We start from the raw sequence: 15,603 nt of genomic DNA on the forward strand, positions 1-15,603 counted from the left end.
TATATTATATAATGTTTTTTATATATAACGATATTTTACAACAGTAGTATCACACAATATCTTGTAAAGGAGTGTCACCCATTTCAATATGATACAGTACTGTGCAACGCATTGCAAAGCATAGCAATCTGAAATCATAGAATCATTTAGGTTGGAAAACACTTTTGAGATCATCGAGTCCAACACGCTCCAGCAACTCCATGTCCTTCTTGTAGTGAGGGGCCCAAAACTGAACACAGGATTCAAGGTGCGGCCTCACCAGTGCCGAGTACAGGGGCACAATCACTTCCCTACTCCTGCTGGCCACACTATTTCTGATACAGGCCAGGACGCTGTTGGCCTTCTTGGCCACCTGGGCACATTTCCAGCTCATGTTCAGCCGGCTGTCAACCAGCACCCCCAGGTCCCTTTCCACCGGGCAGCTCCGCAGCCACTCTTCCCCAAGCCTGTAGTGTTGCATGGGGCTGTTGTGACCAAAGTGCAGGACCTGTTACTCTCAAATTAAATCCTGCCCTAAAAGTCTCATAGCTATTCTTCAGCAAGATTTTGATTTTTTTCACACTAAGTTTGGGGGCATTAGAACTAGATGTATCAAAATGAGTGATTAGTTTTATGCTAAAAAAATGAGAAGACATTTAAGAGGTATAGAAATGCTGCATTTTGGATTCAGTCCATGTCACTTATGTAATTTAAAACATAGTTGTTTGGTCTAAGTTAGTCTAGGATCCCTCTGGCACTGATCATGAAGGCAACCTAAATAAAATACCTTTGACTGGATTTCTAATTTTGACAGCTTGTGTTCTCTTAAATGAAGGTTGCGTTTCTTTCCATGTTTCCAAAACAAGACTCTGTGACTTTTTTTTTTCCAAAATGGAGCATTTTGTTTAAAAATTTGGCCTAAAAGAAAAGCAAAGGTGTTAAATAACTTCAACAGGAAGTCAGATATTGTGAAGTGAAATACTGATGTTGCTTCAACTGGCTGTAACAGGAATCCTGTGCTTCCTACCCTGCACTGCAACAGGGAGTTGTCGAGCTGGGGAGACATGGGTGTTAGAGTTGGCTGTGTGACAGGGATGTGCGTGTTGCCAGCAAAGGGTTTCAGCAGTGGAGCCTTCAGGGTCATTTCAAAAGAGTACCAGGAATAGCATATTCATTCTTCTTCATCTCCTGAGTTTGTTGTACATCATCGTAATCCCCAAAGAGAAAACTCAGTGAAACATCACTGCTTTCCTTTTCTTGCAATGTGTCTCTGCTGTCTGAGGCAGATCCGCAGAGGTGTCATTGCACCCCATGGTTCTGACTCTCCTTTTTTTCACACTTGGCTCCTGTATGAGCACTTAGTTTTTTAAAGGAAGGTGTTTTTATCTTCTTTATTCTACTCAGATCGTCTATAATTTTATAATCTTCTTTGGCATGTTGCTCACTGCCAAACTGTGGTATCTCCCTGTTCCTGGATATCTCACCCACACCCCTCAGCAGTGGCATGCAAACACCACATCCTGCTCCATCAAAGAAACCATACAATTCTAATCTTTGTAATCCCAGGATAGTCATGTCTCAGTTGCATCCCCTAATCTCACGCTCCTCTCCATGTGAGAAAGGGATTTGCTGCTTAAAAGCATGGAGAGCTGGCAATGGTAAAAATTTCTCACACCAGCAGCTCTGCAAAGCACCCTAATGCAGCTGTGCAGATTCCCTTCCCTTTTTCCCTCCCTGCTTCATCATTAACTCTGTCTTTGGTTCTCCCCACAGAGGTGCTGAAGTCCCTCAGTTTTGATATCACTGTGCTGTCCTAGCCTTGAAATACTCACTTTCCATGACCATATCCCTCATCCCTGCCTAGTGTCCCCAGAACAGTGTCTTGGGCCTCTCTGGAGCAGAGAAAATTTAAAATGTTGGTATTGTATTACAGACTTCACAAAAGAAACTACAAATATGCTTGCTGCCTACAGCAGGACTGACAACAAAGCAACCTGGGATTCAAGCAATCTATATGCAATTTGATCTGTTTAAGCCCTGTCAGATTAGATATCTCTCCTTCTCTGTTAATCATCTGTTCTGCGAGCACGTGTCTCACCATATTAATACAAATGGGGTTTTCTAGGCTTTCCTAGCAAGTAAATAGGAATAAACTGCTACATCCTTCAAAATCCACAGACCTGCGCTGTTTTGTAGTGGATTATGCAACTGGGAAGATAACGAGATGAGATGAACAAGGCACTTCCTGGCAGAACTGGTTGGAAACCTGTTGAGACTCTTTGGTTTTCGTATCATTAAGCTGAAAGGTCTTAGGCAGGGCAACAGATGATGCCCTTGTCTCCTTCCACTCACTCTCACCAAGGTATAGTGCATGGAGTAAAGGCATTTTTCTTATTCTACTATTCCACTACAGTACAGGAGTCCTTTTTATGTGCCACAGTAGCTTCCTGTGATAAGCCACAGCACTAAGACTCACTAGCCCATTCCCAGCAAACTTGCCAATAATCACCACACAAGACAATAGGGTGGCATAATCAGGGTTCATTTCAGCATTTGCAACAGAAAGGTAAGTTAGTCAGAGTCCTTTTTGCTTGGTGAGGAGATCCAGCATTCAACCCACCCTGAGGAGTACTGGGTAGGAGGTAAACATTTTGTTGCTTTTTTTGGCTGTGTAGTACAAAACAACTCTTAAAAATGTTTTCAAATGTATATGGGATGGCCTAGTACGGTTTCACTGAGGCAGGGTGCCAGGACATGTTATGTAAAGTGTTGATCTTTCCTACATGTTAAATTCGATATAGATCAGTCAGTTTCCACTCCTCCTTCCTGGCAACAGGCCCAGCCTCATGCACTTCCATATAAACTGGGCCCCTCGTAGCAGAATAGCTGCCCAAGGTATCAGCAAGACTCAGAAATGGCAGTGGTCTTGTTGATGATGGCAGTTCTCTTCACAAGAATCAAGGGTATGCCCTTCCTCTTGTTCCTCCCATGCTTTTGTTCTGGTCATCCTGCAGCTCCACTGCTGCGTTTCTCCATCTTTCTGGAGCCTTCAAACATGGTCTACCTCCGCTGGGACCATGACGAACAGGAGATGATAACATTTGAGCTGCAGGTCCATACAACTGGCTGGGTGGCATTTGGATTCAGCCCTCATGGAGAGTTGCCTGGATCTGATATTGTGATAGGAGGTGTCTTCCCGAATGGCAGCATCTACTTCTCTGTAAGTTGAAAAGGCTTCCTCTGCATCTCCCTTTGCCAATGGTCATGCTCCAGGTGTATTGGCTTGAAAGTACATGGGCTTAACTGGCTAAAGATAGATGTCCAAGGCCATTTGAGATGCTTAGTTGGGCATGGTCTCTGACTGACAGTCCAGAAGAGCCCAGGTCTTCTGCAGGTCCTGCGTCATGCCTTCTAGCTCCATGCAGCTACCTGAGATACCTTATGGTGTCCCAGATGGCACTAGATGATGTTGTTTAGGCAGATAAACCAATCCCTCTGCAAGCCAAAACCACAGCCAGAACCAATTGGACATGACTGAAGCCATCACCTACCATAAAGCTAGAAGAGGCTTCTGGGAGTGTAACTTCTGATTCATCCAAACCAGAGGTCAGTTCAGCCAGGAGTCAGATGTGAAACGCCCATGTTTTCTCTCACTGAAGCTCTTCAAAGGTTAATTTACTTGGTTGCCTCTGTAATAAGCACAGACGTGTTCACCTCCAAAAGTTGCTTCTTCCTGATGGTCTTAAATGTCTCCCTTAGGAATAGGATAGAACATCCTTGGCACTTGCTGTTTTTCCCATTGACTGTAAAGGCAACCACTAAGGATAGATGCCTTATTTTAGAACAGCTGGAGTTTAGAGGAACAAATTGCACTGAGGGTGCTAAATAAAAAAACAGAGTGTTTTTTTGTTTTGGGTTTTTTTAATCATGTAAGAGAAAAAGGCAGTTTAATGTTATCCAGATACAAAAGGAAGAAGAGTTTACACTGATGATGTGTTTGCCAGTCACAGTGGTTTTGTTTTGTCCAGCTGTATTCCGTTCCCTTTTCACACAACAGTAAAACGTGTTTTGCATGAAATATTGTCTTGGTGCTTATCTAAAATGGGTGAGCTTTGGAGGGGGTGAGGTAGCTAGCCTTACTTATGGTCTTCAGTTGGTTGCAAAACTGCTCTTGTAATACCCAGTTTTGAAATTTGATTGTGACACAAACAGGCAATTTTTGTCTATGAATAACTACAGGGAAAAAAATTACTACCAATTTAGAAGAAACATCTGTTTTTATTTTTAATAATGATTTTTTAAAAAGTAATTTGGGGTAAAACCAAAACAGTTGATTTCTCCTAAAAGAACACCCTGAAAGGAAAAACTGAAGTGTTTAGTTTCAAAAATATTAAACATTCCATTATTTTCAGAAGATAAATTTAAGTTTTTTAATGTTTTTCTGGATTTGTAGCTGAAACTGCTTATGTTATAAAATAATTTTGGTCCCACAAAAGGTTTTTTTTCAACTTTCTCAACCACAAAAATCCACATTTGCTCAGTAGGGTGTATATCACATCCACTGAACTGGTGAAACAAACAGTTTGAAGGAAAAATATGCTAGTTACTGTAAATGGAGTTTAAGTGGGCTTTTCTACTTGTGTTCTTCCTTCTAACCCTTTCTCTCTCACATCTTTGGTTTTTGTTTTAATTTTTCATTTTACTACAACCGTAACAAAGTCATTATCTGAGTAATGTCCAATGGGTGAAAAACTAGCTAAAAAGGCTTGTTTTCACAAAGGTGGGTTTTTTTTCAGCTGTTTACTGCCTTCCTCTTTCATAAAATATATATAATTTTAAATATTTTATTTATTTTAAAATAGCTCATTTGCAGACTACTTATCTTTGAATTTTGATCTTTTAATGAAAGAGTGCAACAGGTATTTCAAAACAGTAGGAAAACAAAAGCTGTATTTTCAAACTATGATATGTCTCTCTCTAAATTGAGCATTTGAGTTAGAGAAAAATTGTTTAGAGTATTCTGAAAGTCCAAATCCATGGATAAATTCAAGAAGAAAGACTATTAGAGGAGATAAGGGGAAATTTAGCAAAAGCTGTAAACTGGTTTTGAAATAATGACTTAAAGGAAGAGAGATGGGAGGAAAAAATACCAGGAAGGATTTCACAGAAAAATATGCTTCCTTGACCAGACTGTTTTCTGGTAAAATTTTTCTCTTCTTTTTTATCTCTCCAAAGTTGAGTACTGCAGCAAAACTTTTCAATGTAGCACTTAACAGCTGTACATTAGGGACACATTTGCTTTATTATGTTTCAGGTTTCTCTTGGAGACATTTTCGTCCCGTCTACAGCCACTGCCTTCTCATTTCTGGTCATTTGAACTCCTTTGCCACAAAAAAATTATGCAATCTCCATCAGTCAGCTTGGACATTACTCCTTTTTATCCTTCTCTTCTTTCTGCAGCTGTGTGTACAGTCCCATCTTTCCACCATGTATTTTCATAGCAGCAGTTATTGTGGCCCATTCTGTTCCCAGTGAGACTTCTACAGGAATTAGGCATTTAGGAGTTTTTCAAACTCTGCCTCATGTTTCTGTGCCTTTTTGCCAAGTAACAATTACATGTGATGACCTCAGTCATGAATTATTTGTCTTTTTCACTATGCCTATGCTGCTAAAGCTATTGGTTAGCTTGTAGTTTCTAGGAGAGCTTTGCATCCAAAACCAGGCCTGGGTTCCAGGTCATATGAAAAACCTAAGAGTTAAAGTAGAAGGTTTGGTATGCCCAAACTATTTTACTTTCGAACTACCTCTGTTTTTCAACAGGTCTTATTTTACTTCCCACCCTGTGTGGTTGAGCCAGATGTGCTAAAATGCCCCAGCATGCAGCAGGTCACTCACGGAGCAGGGAATATCCTCTAGGATCCATCCTATCCAGGCCATCCTCTGGGTGATGAGACCCAGGGGCTAGCAGTCCTTTCCTTGAGCAGCTGGATATAGCAGGGACTGGATGTGAGTTCTCTTTGACTGGTTTGTGGAAATCACCAGTGAAAGTAGTGGAGCTTTTTTTAAGAATTAAATGCTTTGATAATTACTTAGGTCTCACCAGTGGTACTTGGAAACGTGACTTCTTGGAGGGTAGGAAACTCTTCTCTTCTCTCTATTGCTTCGATCACTGTTCCTTTTATAGGACTGTCATGTGGTCGATGAGGCAACCCTGGAGGAAGATGAGAGCCAGGACTACCAACTGCTGTCAGTAACAGAGAATGAGACCTCCACCACCATGATGTTCAAACGCCACCTCCGGACATGTGACCCAAATGACCTGGATATCACAGTAAGAAAGGGGGTTGCTCAAGCAATGTCCCAAACAAATCTGCTCTCATGTCCCACTGTATTCCCAGATCAGATCTGAGGATGACAGGTTTTTCTCACAACACTACAATAACAGGGTTATAAAGGAAAACATGGAACCATACAGCCACATGTATAATGCCCATTTCAAGGGCACTATTTTGATGTCACTGATGTTTTCTTTTAATGCTTTCCATCAAGGAATTGGGAAGATATAAATCTCAACATTTTCTTAAGTTTGAACACAGCTCTTCAGAATCTTGTTCATTTCTCCATCTCTTTCTTCTTTGCCACATAATAAAAAACAGTCTAATATGGGAGATAAAGTTTTTGTTTGCCTAATATAAGGCAGTATTTTGGTAGGAATTATGTTTAGAAAATTTAGAATGCTTTGATAATCCCAGTCCTTCTCTCTTGGAAGACATTCATACTGGTATTGACTGACATTAAAAACTTGGCCAACCTGAACTGGTATTTTAAGTCAGAGTTTTTTCCAAAATATGCTTTGCCAAGGTTCACAAGCACACAATTTCAGAACTCTGCATATATAGACACTGTTTAGACTGTTTCACCTCTATTTGAGGGACCTCTGGGTAAATCAGCATTATCCAAGGCTTAGCCCACTCAAAAATGTTTGTCCAGAATTAGGCGTACATTCACCATTTTTCCAGCGTTCAAATACATGTGCAAATGACTGCTTAGATGTCTTTGTAGACACAAAACTTCTTAATGACCTTTATTAATTGAAAGAAGGATAATCCCATTCTGAATGGGAAGAATCTCCAGAGTTCCATGGATCCTGCTGTCCTTAGATGATGGGGCAGATCCTGGCAGATCGAGTGCATTCATGCTCAACAGCAGCTGCTAATGGGGAATCAAGGGACTACAGTTTTGTTAGCTTTTTGTGTAAGTCCCTTAGTAATTGTCCTGGTTTCAGCCAGGATAGAGCTGGTTTTCTTCACAGAAGCTAGTGTGAGACTGTGTTTTGGATTTGGGATGAGAAAATATTGATAACGGGCTGATGTTTTGGGTTGCTGCTGAGCAGCCAAGGACAGTCCAGCTTCTTGTGCTGGCCTGCCAGTGAGCAGGCTGGGGGGGCACGGGGAGCTGGGAGGGGGCACAGCCGGGGCAGCTGCCCCAGGCTGGCCAAAGAGATATTCCCTCCCATACGACGTCATGCCCAGTACATAAACTGGAGTTGGCCGGGGGGCGGAAATCGCTGCTCGGGGACGGGCTGTCGATCACGGGGTGGTGAGCAATTGCTGTATTGGGCATCACTTGTTCTTGTACATTCCTTTGTTGGTATTATCATTGTTGTTCCCTTCTTTCTTTCTGTCCTATTAAACCGTGTTTATCTCAACCCATGAGGTTTTTTTTCAATTCTCTTCCCTGTCCTACTGTGGGAGGGGGAGTGAGCGAGCGGCTGTGTGGTGCTTAGTTGCCAGCTGGGGCTAAACCACGACAGTAATTCTTTGTAAAAATTTCCCAAACTGTATTAACAGTATATACAGATAAATGAACTGCATCTGCTTGTTCTAGGATATGCAAAGATCTGAAAATCTGATTTTTAGCATCCTTGTACAGATCCCACAGCTAGAAGAATATCTAGACACTCTAAACATTTAAACACAAAATGATCCAGGTTCTGAAATCTTTATGAAATCCCTCACAGCCTTTTTTTCAGCTTGTTTTCATTTCATATACCAGCACTTTAAACACAGGCATGCTTTAATAATGTGTGTGAAATGATGGTACATCTTTCCTTGTGTCTTTTCTAGCCGTCACTCTCTCTGTGGCAAAAAAACATTATGTCTTGTGTGTTACACTGCTTACTTTCTGTTACATGTTCCGACACGTTGTCTGAGTGGCTGGGTGTGTACCAAATAACACACAGTTATATTATTTTAGGTGACTTTTCATTGTGCATGGTTAGTATGTGGATTGCAATTTAATACATGTGTGGTGGCATAAGGCATATGATGTGGGGTGAATACCTGTGTGTGTGGTTGATGGGAAGGAATGAAGGAGATTTTCCAGTGAAACACTCCCATTACAGGTGGATACAGCACGCCTTGTTACTTCATTTGGCACTGATGACACAGTCCAATTCTTTAAAGGCCAAAGATTTTCCAAATCTCTTTTCTTGATGAGGTCCAGAGGCCCATCTGACTCAACTGGCCCCAAAACATTCTTCACCTATGACCTGAGGCTGGACAATGTAAGTATTGGATAAGAGTGTTAACTGACACGTTAAAAAATTTCCCCTTCTGCCTTTCTTTACAAAGTTGATCATGACCATGCTGGACATTTGGCTTGCACAGGTCGAAAAATGGATATGACTGATCTTGGAAACATGGAAATAGAGCTGGCAAGAGTGGGAATAAAGTGAGATGGGAAGGCTCACTGTGTGGAGGTCGGAGGGCTTACTTGTTAGGAAAATGCTGTAAGGCCTATCCTGTTCCCTTGACTAGAGTTTAAGGTGCCAAACACAGGCTGTGCTGCTGTTGAATTGCAATATAATTAACTCAGGCATTTATGTATGCAGGGATATTGTTCCATCCATATAGACATGTATAACAATATCTAAAATATACTGAAGATACTGATTTCCATCTTAGTTCCATGGGAACTACGCAATATCACAGAGAACAGAAATAATGGGTATACGTTTAAATGCTCTGCGACAAGTCTGGCTAAGAGCTCAGAAAATGCAATACACACTACTGGGTGCGCTGCCTCCAGTATTAATTTATGCAGCATCTCAGTGTCAGATATAAGGATTTACCAGGAGAGCTGGAGCCCCTCGTTAGCATCACCTCATGGTACATGCACCACCCTTGTCAAATGGAGTCCAAAAGTACCAGCTCAGCGTAGTACTGCATTAACACCTTCCCTCTTTAAATAGTATCAGCCCACACAGTCAGCACTCACTCAAGACAAAGCAGTGTCTGCTGATCAGAGTGGGCAATATTGCATAGTGAAGAGAGGAACTATTTTTATGTAAAGATTTATAGGATTAGTGCTATCATGTGTTGTGCTTGTGACTCCAGGAAACCGGCAATTAAAATTGTTGATTGAACTGGTTGGGTGTTTCCTATGCTCAGTTCATGTTACAACAGGCAAATTAGTAATGAAATTCCCTTTTGGAAAAATACAAAAAATCTGAAAGAAAAAGAATTCAAGACCTGACGGTGCTGATGTGTTTGCCCTTCACCAGAATGCAGTCTCGTCTTCTCATCTCACTCATTGGTGTCAAAAAAACGAAGCAGTCACTTGCTAAATGCATCATCCTTCCCGCCTCCTCCGGTTCTGGGTCTCATTCTCCTTGCACTGCTTCCCTTGGCTTCTCCAAAGGGAGAAGCCTGTCACATTATTGAGTTGCCAGCAGAACCTTCAGGTGACTCGTGGGTCTCTTTCTTTTCCAGTTTGCTGTTCCAGCTGAAGAAACCAAGTATGCCTGTACTTTTATGCCACTGCCCATGGTCAAGCAGAAACACCATATCTACAAGGTGAACTCATAGGCTGTATTACTGGGAAAAAACCTGGACAGGACAGACTTGCTCCTTCAATCATGAGTACAAGTCTGTCTTTTACAGCATTGTAGTATAAATTTGGGAGCATTTCATCTGTCCTTCACTGCCATTGGGATGAGCCAGCTAATTTGTCTGGCTTGTGTGGAGATAAGCTCTGTCTTGTTTCTAGCTGTGGAAGAACCTTTGTCTTTATGTACATCACATCTGAAGGAACCTTGCTACAAGTCTGATGTCTCAGTGTAGTGAGCTCAGGCCATGTTACCTATTGGTACCTTTGAGAGCAAAGGGAGCCTCCAGAATTTTCTGCATTTGAAAGGACTTTTGCTTTTGTCCTTGGAAATTGATAATAATATTTGTGTAAAAACCAAAACTAACATTTTTGCAGTCCTGTTTTCAAGACTAAATGTGCAAAAAAAGAAGAGCAAAGAAAAGAAACATCAACTTTGCAAAGTAAGCCTAGCTTACTTCTCAAATTAAGATAACTTTGCTTCAAGGTCAAGCAACCCTTCTCAGTTTCGGTGGTTTTAAAGGTTTAAAAATAAATGTCCCACTGCAATGGCATAAGGCAAAATTTCATAAGGAAGAATTTGCATGGACTGGGAAAAAGAAGAATTTGACAGATAATCCTACTGAACAAACTCAGGAGTTTTAGTCATTTCTTGTGGTAACATTGGGATTTTGAGGCCTGATCTCATCAGTGCTGGTAAAATGTTCAGTGATTCATTAAGAGATCCAGATTTTTTGTGGGGGGTTTTTTAAACTATGTTAATTATAGCGCTTTTGGAACAACTGAGGGAGCAGTGAATTATAGTGAACCTGACATCAAGGTCCCTTATCTTGCTTTGCAGCCAGAAAAATAGTGTATGAGGTCAACTATTTACATTTCTAGTCTGGAACCACACTGTCCGGCATAACAGGTCAAATAGACACCCCCGTGACTGATTAAGGGGAGGTGCCTAAGAGGAAGATGCAAATCCTTCCTGAAAAAATGGTCTCTGCTGGGTGCATACTGAAATGCATAGATAGGTGATCATCCTGTTTACCACCCATTTTGCAAATCAGATTATATCTGTTTGCCTAAGCTATGGTTAACTGCTCTTTCTGGTTGCCTGGGAAAGAAGTATTTTAGGGTTGAACAACGTTTTTTGACTTTTTCTTTTGGTTACTGTTCGAACCTGTAATAACACCCCACAACATAACCTTGGTTCATCATATTCTTGTTTATGCCTGTGGCAACGCCAGCGTGTTACCCAGTGGCATAGACGATTGCTATGGAGCCAATCCAGATTTTGCCCTGTGCTCACAGGTGCTTGTGGGCTGGGCTGTTGGAGGAGAGGTAAGTCTTGTCAGCTTTGTCAGTAAGACCCCATAGTCCCGCAGGGCCAAACAAACTGAGGAAGTTTCCTCATACTGTCCCCACTTGACTCTACTTCTGCTGCATCAGGTGATGCTGGCAATTTCTACGTAGCTGTCATCTCTCTGTGTATGTGTGTATGTTATTCATATCTATATTAAACAAGTTTTATATGTCATACACCAAGGCTTTCATTCTGACCTTTTGATAACGTTGCCATTAATTTCACAAAATTATCCTTGTGCTAGTCTTGCATGACAGAAAGAAGTGTACCTACTTTCTGTTTTTTTTTCCTACTGGCTCTGCTTCTTTTTCAGCAGCGGAAAATTAAAAGTTCAGTGAAATTGGTGCTTCTAACTGAGTGGCCTAGTTAGAAGTCAGTGCTACAAAAATTTCATCATCTAACTTGTGCCTTTCAAAGCAAAATATTATTTTGTACTTCTGTAGTATGTATATAAAAGGGGACAAAGAGAAAAAGGAGATAACTTTTAGACAAAACCCTTAGACTAATTTTATTCAGATTCTGTATTATGCAGTGCCGATACTGATATGAAATTTGCTGCAAGAGTGTACACATACTATAATAATTTCCTATTAATTGTAGTATAAAAATAAAAATGTAACCATCAGAAAGGGTAGATTAAAAATAAATTTTGAAAATTCTTCCTTGTTTCGATTCCAAATGAAAATAAAATGGAACTGGTAGAATTTCCCACAACATTTTGATTTCTAACAATGTCAAAATAAACATTCAGAAATGTGAGAAAATAAAAATTTTCTTTTTGTAAGTTTTCAATCAAGAAAAAACAGAGAAGTGTTATCAACTAACTACTCCATAGAACTTTCCTCACCTGGAGTACTGCATCCAGCTCTGGAGCCCTCAGCACAGGAAAGACACAGACCTGTTGGAGTGGGGCCAGAGGAGAGCCACAAAAATGGTCAGAGGGATGGGGCACCTCTCCTGTGAGGACAGGCTGAGAGAGTTGGGGTTCAGCATGGAGAAGAAAAGGCTCGAGGGAGACCTTATTGCTGCCTTCCAGCGCTTAAAGGGGGCTTATAAGAAAGATGGGGACAGATTTTTTAGCAGGGCCTGTTGCGATAGGACAAAGGGTAATGGTTTTAAACAAAAAGAGGGTAGATTGTGACTAGATGTAAGGAAGAAATTTTTCACAATGAGGGTGGTGAAACACTGGCACAGGTTGCCCAGAGTGGTGGTAGATGCCCCATCCTTGGAAACATTCCAGGTCAGGTTGGACAGGGCTCTGTGTAACCTGATGTAGTTGAAGATGTCCCTGCTCATTGCAGGGGGGTTGAACTACATGACTTTAAAAGGTCTCGTCCGACTCAAAGATTCTATGATTCTATGTACTTTATTCCTCCTCTTCCTCTTTAGTCTTACCAATTTCCAGATGAAGCTGCCATTTCCATAGGCACACCTCGGGACCCAGAGTACATCCGACTAGAAATCCATTACAGCAATTTTGACTTGTTACCAGGTGTGTAATGCTGGGCAGTTGTCTGACATCTTCACAACAGATGTCTCAGACCTCACCTACATGCCATTAGAAACAAGCTTCTGCATTAAATCCTTTCATATGTTGCTCAGTACAACCTTTAGGACACTAACAGTCAACTGGACTGGGCTCCCATTTAGGAAGAACTTAAACTTTAGAAACACAGATAGTTATACGTGCTTAGATTAGATGCATCTTGCCATTGAAAAAGCTGAGCACATCTTCCTGCTGTGATACTAGTGTGAATGTTAGAGAAAATGTCGGGGAAATGTGGGCACCATGGGAAAAAGGAGCGGAGTGGGAAGGGACAGAGTGGCTGTGGGAGATACAGCTGTATCAAGGGTCAGAATTAAGTCCTGAGAGCCTAATAATACCACCTCAGGCTTCTGCCATGACCTCCAGCACTCAGTCCTTATGATGTGATGAAGAATGCCACCATGGTATTTGCTATCATTTTACAGAATGGGAAACAAAAGTGTGGAGCGATTTTACAGGAATAATCTGAGACTGTAAGCAGGACTTCCTGTTCATTTCTGCCTGCTCCCAGCTGGTGATCAGGAAAGAGATTGCATGTGTTGTTGCTTCAGGCCCTGCTTCTGATGTTTCTGGAGTCATTTCTGAAGAGTGGTCATTTTTCTTTTACAGGCCTGATTGACAGCTCAGGGGTACGAATCTATTATACGCCAGAGCTACGGAAATATGATGTGGGAGTTCTGCAAACAGGCATCTTCACTTTCCCTGTGCATTTCATTCCTCCTGGAGCAGAATCCTACAGATCCTACGGTCTTTGCAATTCCAGCCAGTTTGATGAAGTGAGTATGGGGAAAGCCATATGAAATCCTTCTTCATCTTTCCCACTTTGGGTTTTCGTCTTGCTCTAGACATGTCCAAAAGCCATTTGGTACAGGATGCCATCTTAGCCTCCATTTCTGCACGTTGCAAAATGGATATCTATTCCAATAAAACTGCTCAGAAGAGACCCAAGATTTGGCCTGAAAGCATTAGCAGTGCTGTGTAAGTATGTCAGAACCATGGCTCGAACACACATTCACCCCCTCTAAGTGAAAGGGAAACAAAACCCAAAGGATGTAGTGACTTCCCAAGACCCGAAGGAGTCTGCTCTACCACATGCAAGAGACCTTTGTCCTACCATAGGTGTGTGGTACTGGTGCAGGAAGGCAGGTACTAGATTGGGAGGATGTGGTGCTATCTCTCAGGTCAAGAAGGTACCTCTAGAGTGGAGATCTAACATCCCACAAAACACAGCCAAGAGGCTGCTAACAATAATCAGCTCCAGTGGACTGTGGGATCCAGCGGTTTTATCCTCTCCAGGACTGCTAGATGTGAAGTTGCCACTTTCCCCTTTTCCAGGCCCAGCCGGTGCTGAGGCTGGGGGCAAACTCCACAGATACAGACACCCCCCACCCCACCCAAACACACACCTCAGAGAGCAGACTCAGCTGGCCACAAACAGAACAACACAGACAGGAGTATAGTATGTTTACAGGCACCACATAGACACAAACAATGCCCACAGGAGCATGGGCAACACATATGACCCAGTCTTCTTCCTCCTTTCTGATTAATCAATCAGGCTTAAAGTTCACTAGAGGAACACAACCGTATGCTGACTCACTCAGCTCCCATACATAATCACATTTGTTGGTCTCTCCAGTTTCTGGTCCAGATCATAAGTCCTTTCAGCACCTGTGCCCAGATCCAGGGCCCATTTATCCAAGTTTCTGGCCTGGACCTTGTGTCTCTCTAGCTTGAAGTTGCCCTTGTGGATCATCCCACCCCAAAACCACAGGCACACACAGTATAGAGAGCACATTCATACAGAAAACAGTTGGGAACAGAGTTTAATAAGATAGTCTACATTGCAGCAATCAGGTACCAGTTTTGGCCAGACAAACATACTATCATTCTACTTAAGCACAACTGGACTCTCCTCTTCTTCTCTCCAATTTCCCATGTTTGTTTCTCTCTTGCCCTAACTTTGACCTCATCCCTAAGCATCCAATAATAAATTTTGCACATTCCCACAATCCACTTAGAATATCCCATAAATTTTACACAGTCCCACAATCCCCCTTGAACAACCCATAGCTTTGCTCCCTTTTATGAGACCTGTGGTAATCTTGTATTTCTTCTTTTCATCAATTTTCAAAGATGTTCTTTGGACCTTTTAAGGTTTACATTTTGATGGTTCTTTTAATGGCCCATTGATGGGTGTCTTACAATTTCTGCTTTTACTCTTTCTATTATCTGCTCTTTCTTAGAGTTCATGTATCTGCATGTTTAACTTATTACCTCTCCTGCATCTTCTCTTTGCATTTTAAATAGCTGATAGGAAGATATGCTTACAGTACCCAGCATGAGGTATCACAAACTGACAGCTAAGCCAGAGTACCTAAAGCCAGAAAAGCAATTTTCAGAAAGTCTCACCAGAGCAACCTTTCAGTTGACATTGACCTACCTAAGGAAATGGGCTTAAACACCCTCTAAAAAAAAACCAAAAAGATGACAATTACAGGAGCTCCATCAAGCTTTTGACTTGATAGGCAGGCCTGAAACATAGTGCTAAGGTCTGACTGCCAGGCTCTCACCCACTTCATCTTGAACTGCAGATGAATGGGATGCTGGTTCCAGATCTGCATGTCTTTGCCTACTTGCTTCACACCCACTTATCTGGCAGAGGAGTGAGAGCTGCTCAATACAGGTAAGAGAAGCAACTGATGTCTGTGCCACAGGATCAATCCCTGCCTTTTGAGCTAGAGTGATGAGAATGGTGTTCCCAGGTTAGTCTCCATCCGTCTGTCAGTGCAAGGAACTTCAGTGTCTGAACTGTACTACAAAGAACTAGCTCCTAGGG

General features: G+C 41.8%; 1 protein-coding gene across 1 annotated transcript in view; it reads left to right on the plus strand.

Moving 5' to 3' along the window:
* Nucleotides 1-2,993: 2,993 nt before the first annotated feature.
* LOC104621801 (DBH-like monooxygenase protein 2) overlaps nucleotides 2,994-15,603 on the plus strand; it is a gene marked incomplete at both ends in the record, with an annotated part of 16,063 nt that continues 3,453 nt past the window's right edge. Inside the window, 7 exons of the mRNA XM_010288383.1 lie at nucleotides 2,994-3,199; nucleotides 6,164-6,310; nucleotides 9,753-9,835; nucleotides 11,028-11,196; nucleotides 12,608-12,710; nucleotides 13,374-13,540; nucleotides 15,359-15,450. Of these exons, the coding sequence (XP_010286685.1) occupies nucleotides 2,994-3,199; nucleotides 6,164-6,310; nucleotides 9,753-9,835; nucleotides 11,028-11,196; nucleotides 12,608-12,710; nucleotides 13,374-13,540; nucleotides 15,359-15,450 (967 nt within the window). The remainder of the gene's footprint in view (nucleotides 3,200-6,163; nucleotides 6,311-9,752; nucleotides 9,836-11,027; nucleotides 11,197-12,607; nucleotides 12,711-13,373; nucleotides 13,541-15,358; nucleotides 15,451-15,603) is intronic.

Source organism: Phaethon lepturus, unplaced genomic scaffold (assembly GCF_000687285.1).
Source record: "Phaethon lepturus isolate BGI_N335 unplaced genomic scaffold, ASM68728v1 scaffold37555, whole genome shotgun sequence".
In the NCBI taxonomy this organism is placed as follows: Eukaryota; Metazoa; Chordata; class Aves; order Phaethontiformes; family Phaethontidae; genus Phaethon; species Phaethon lepturus.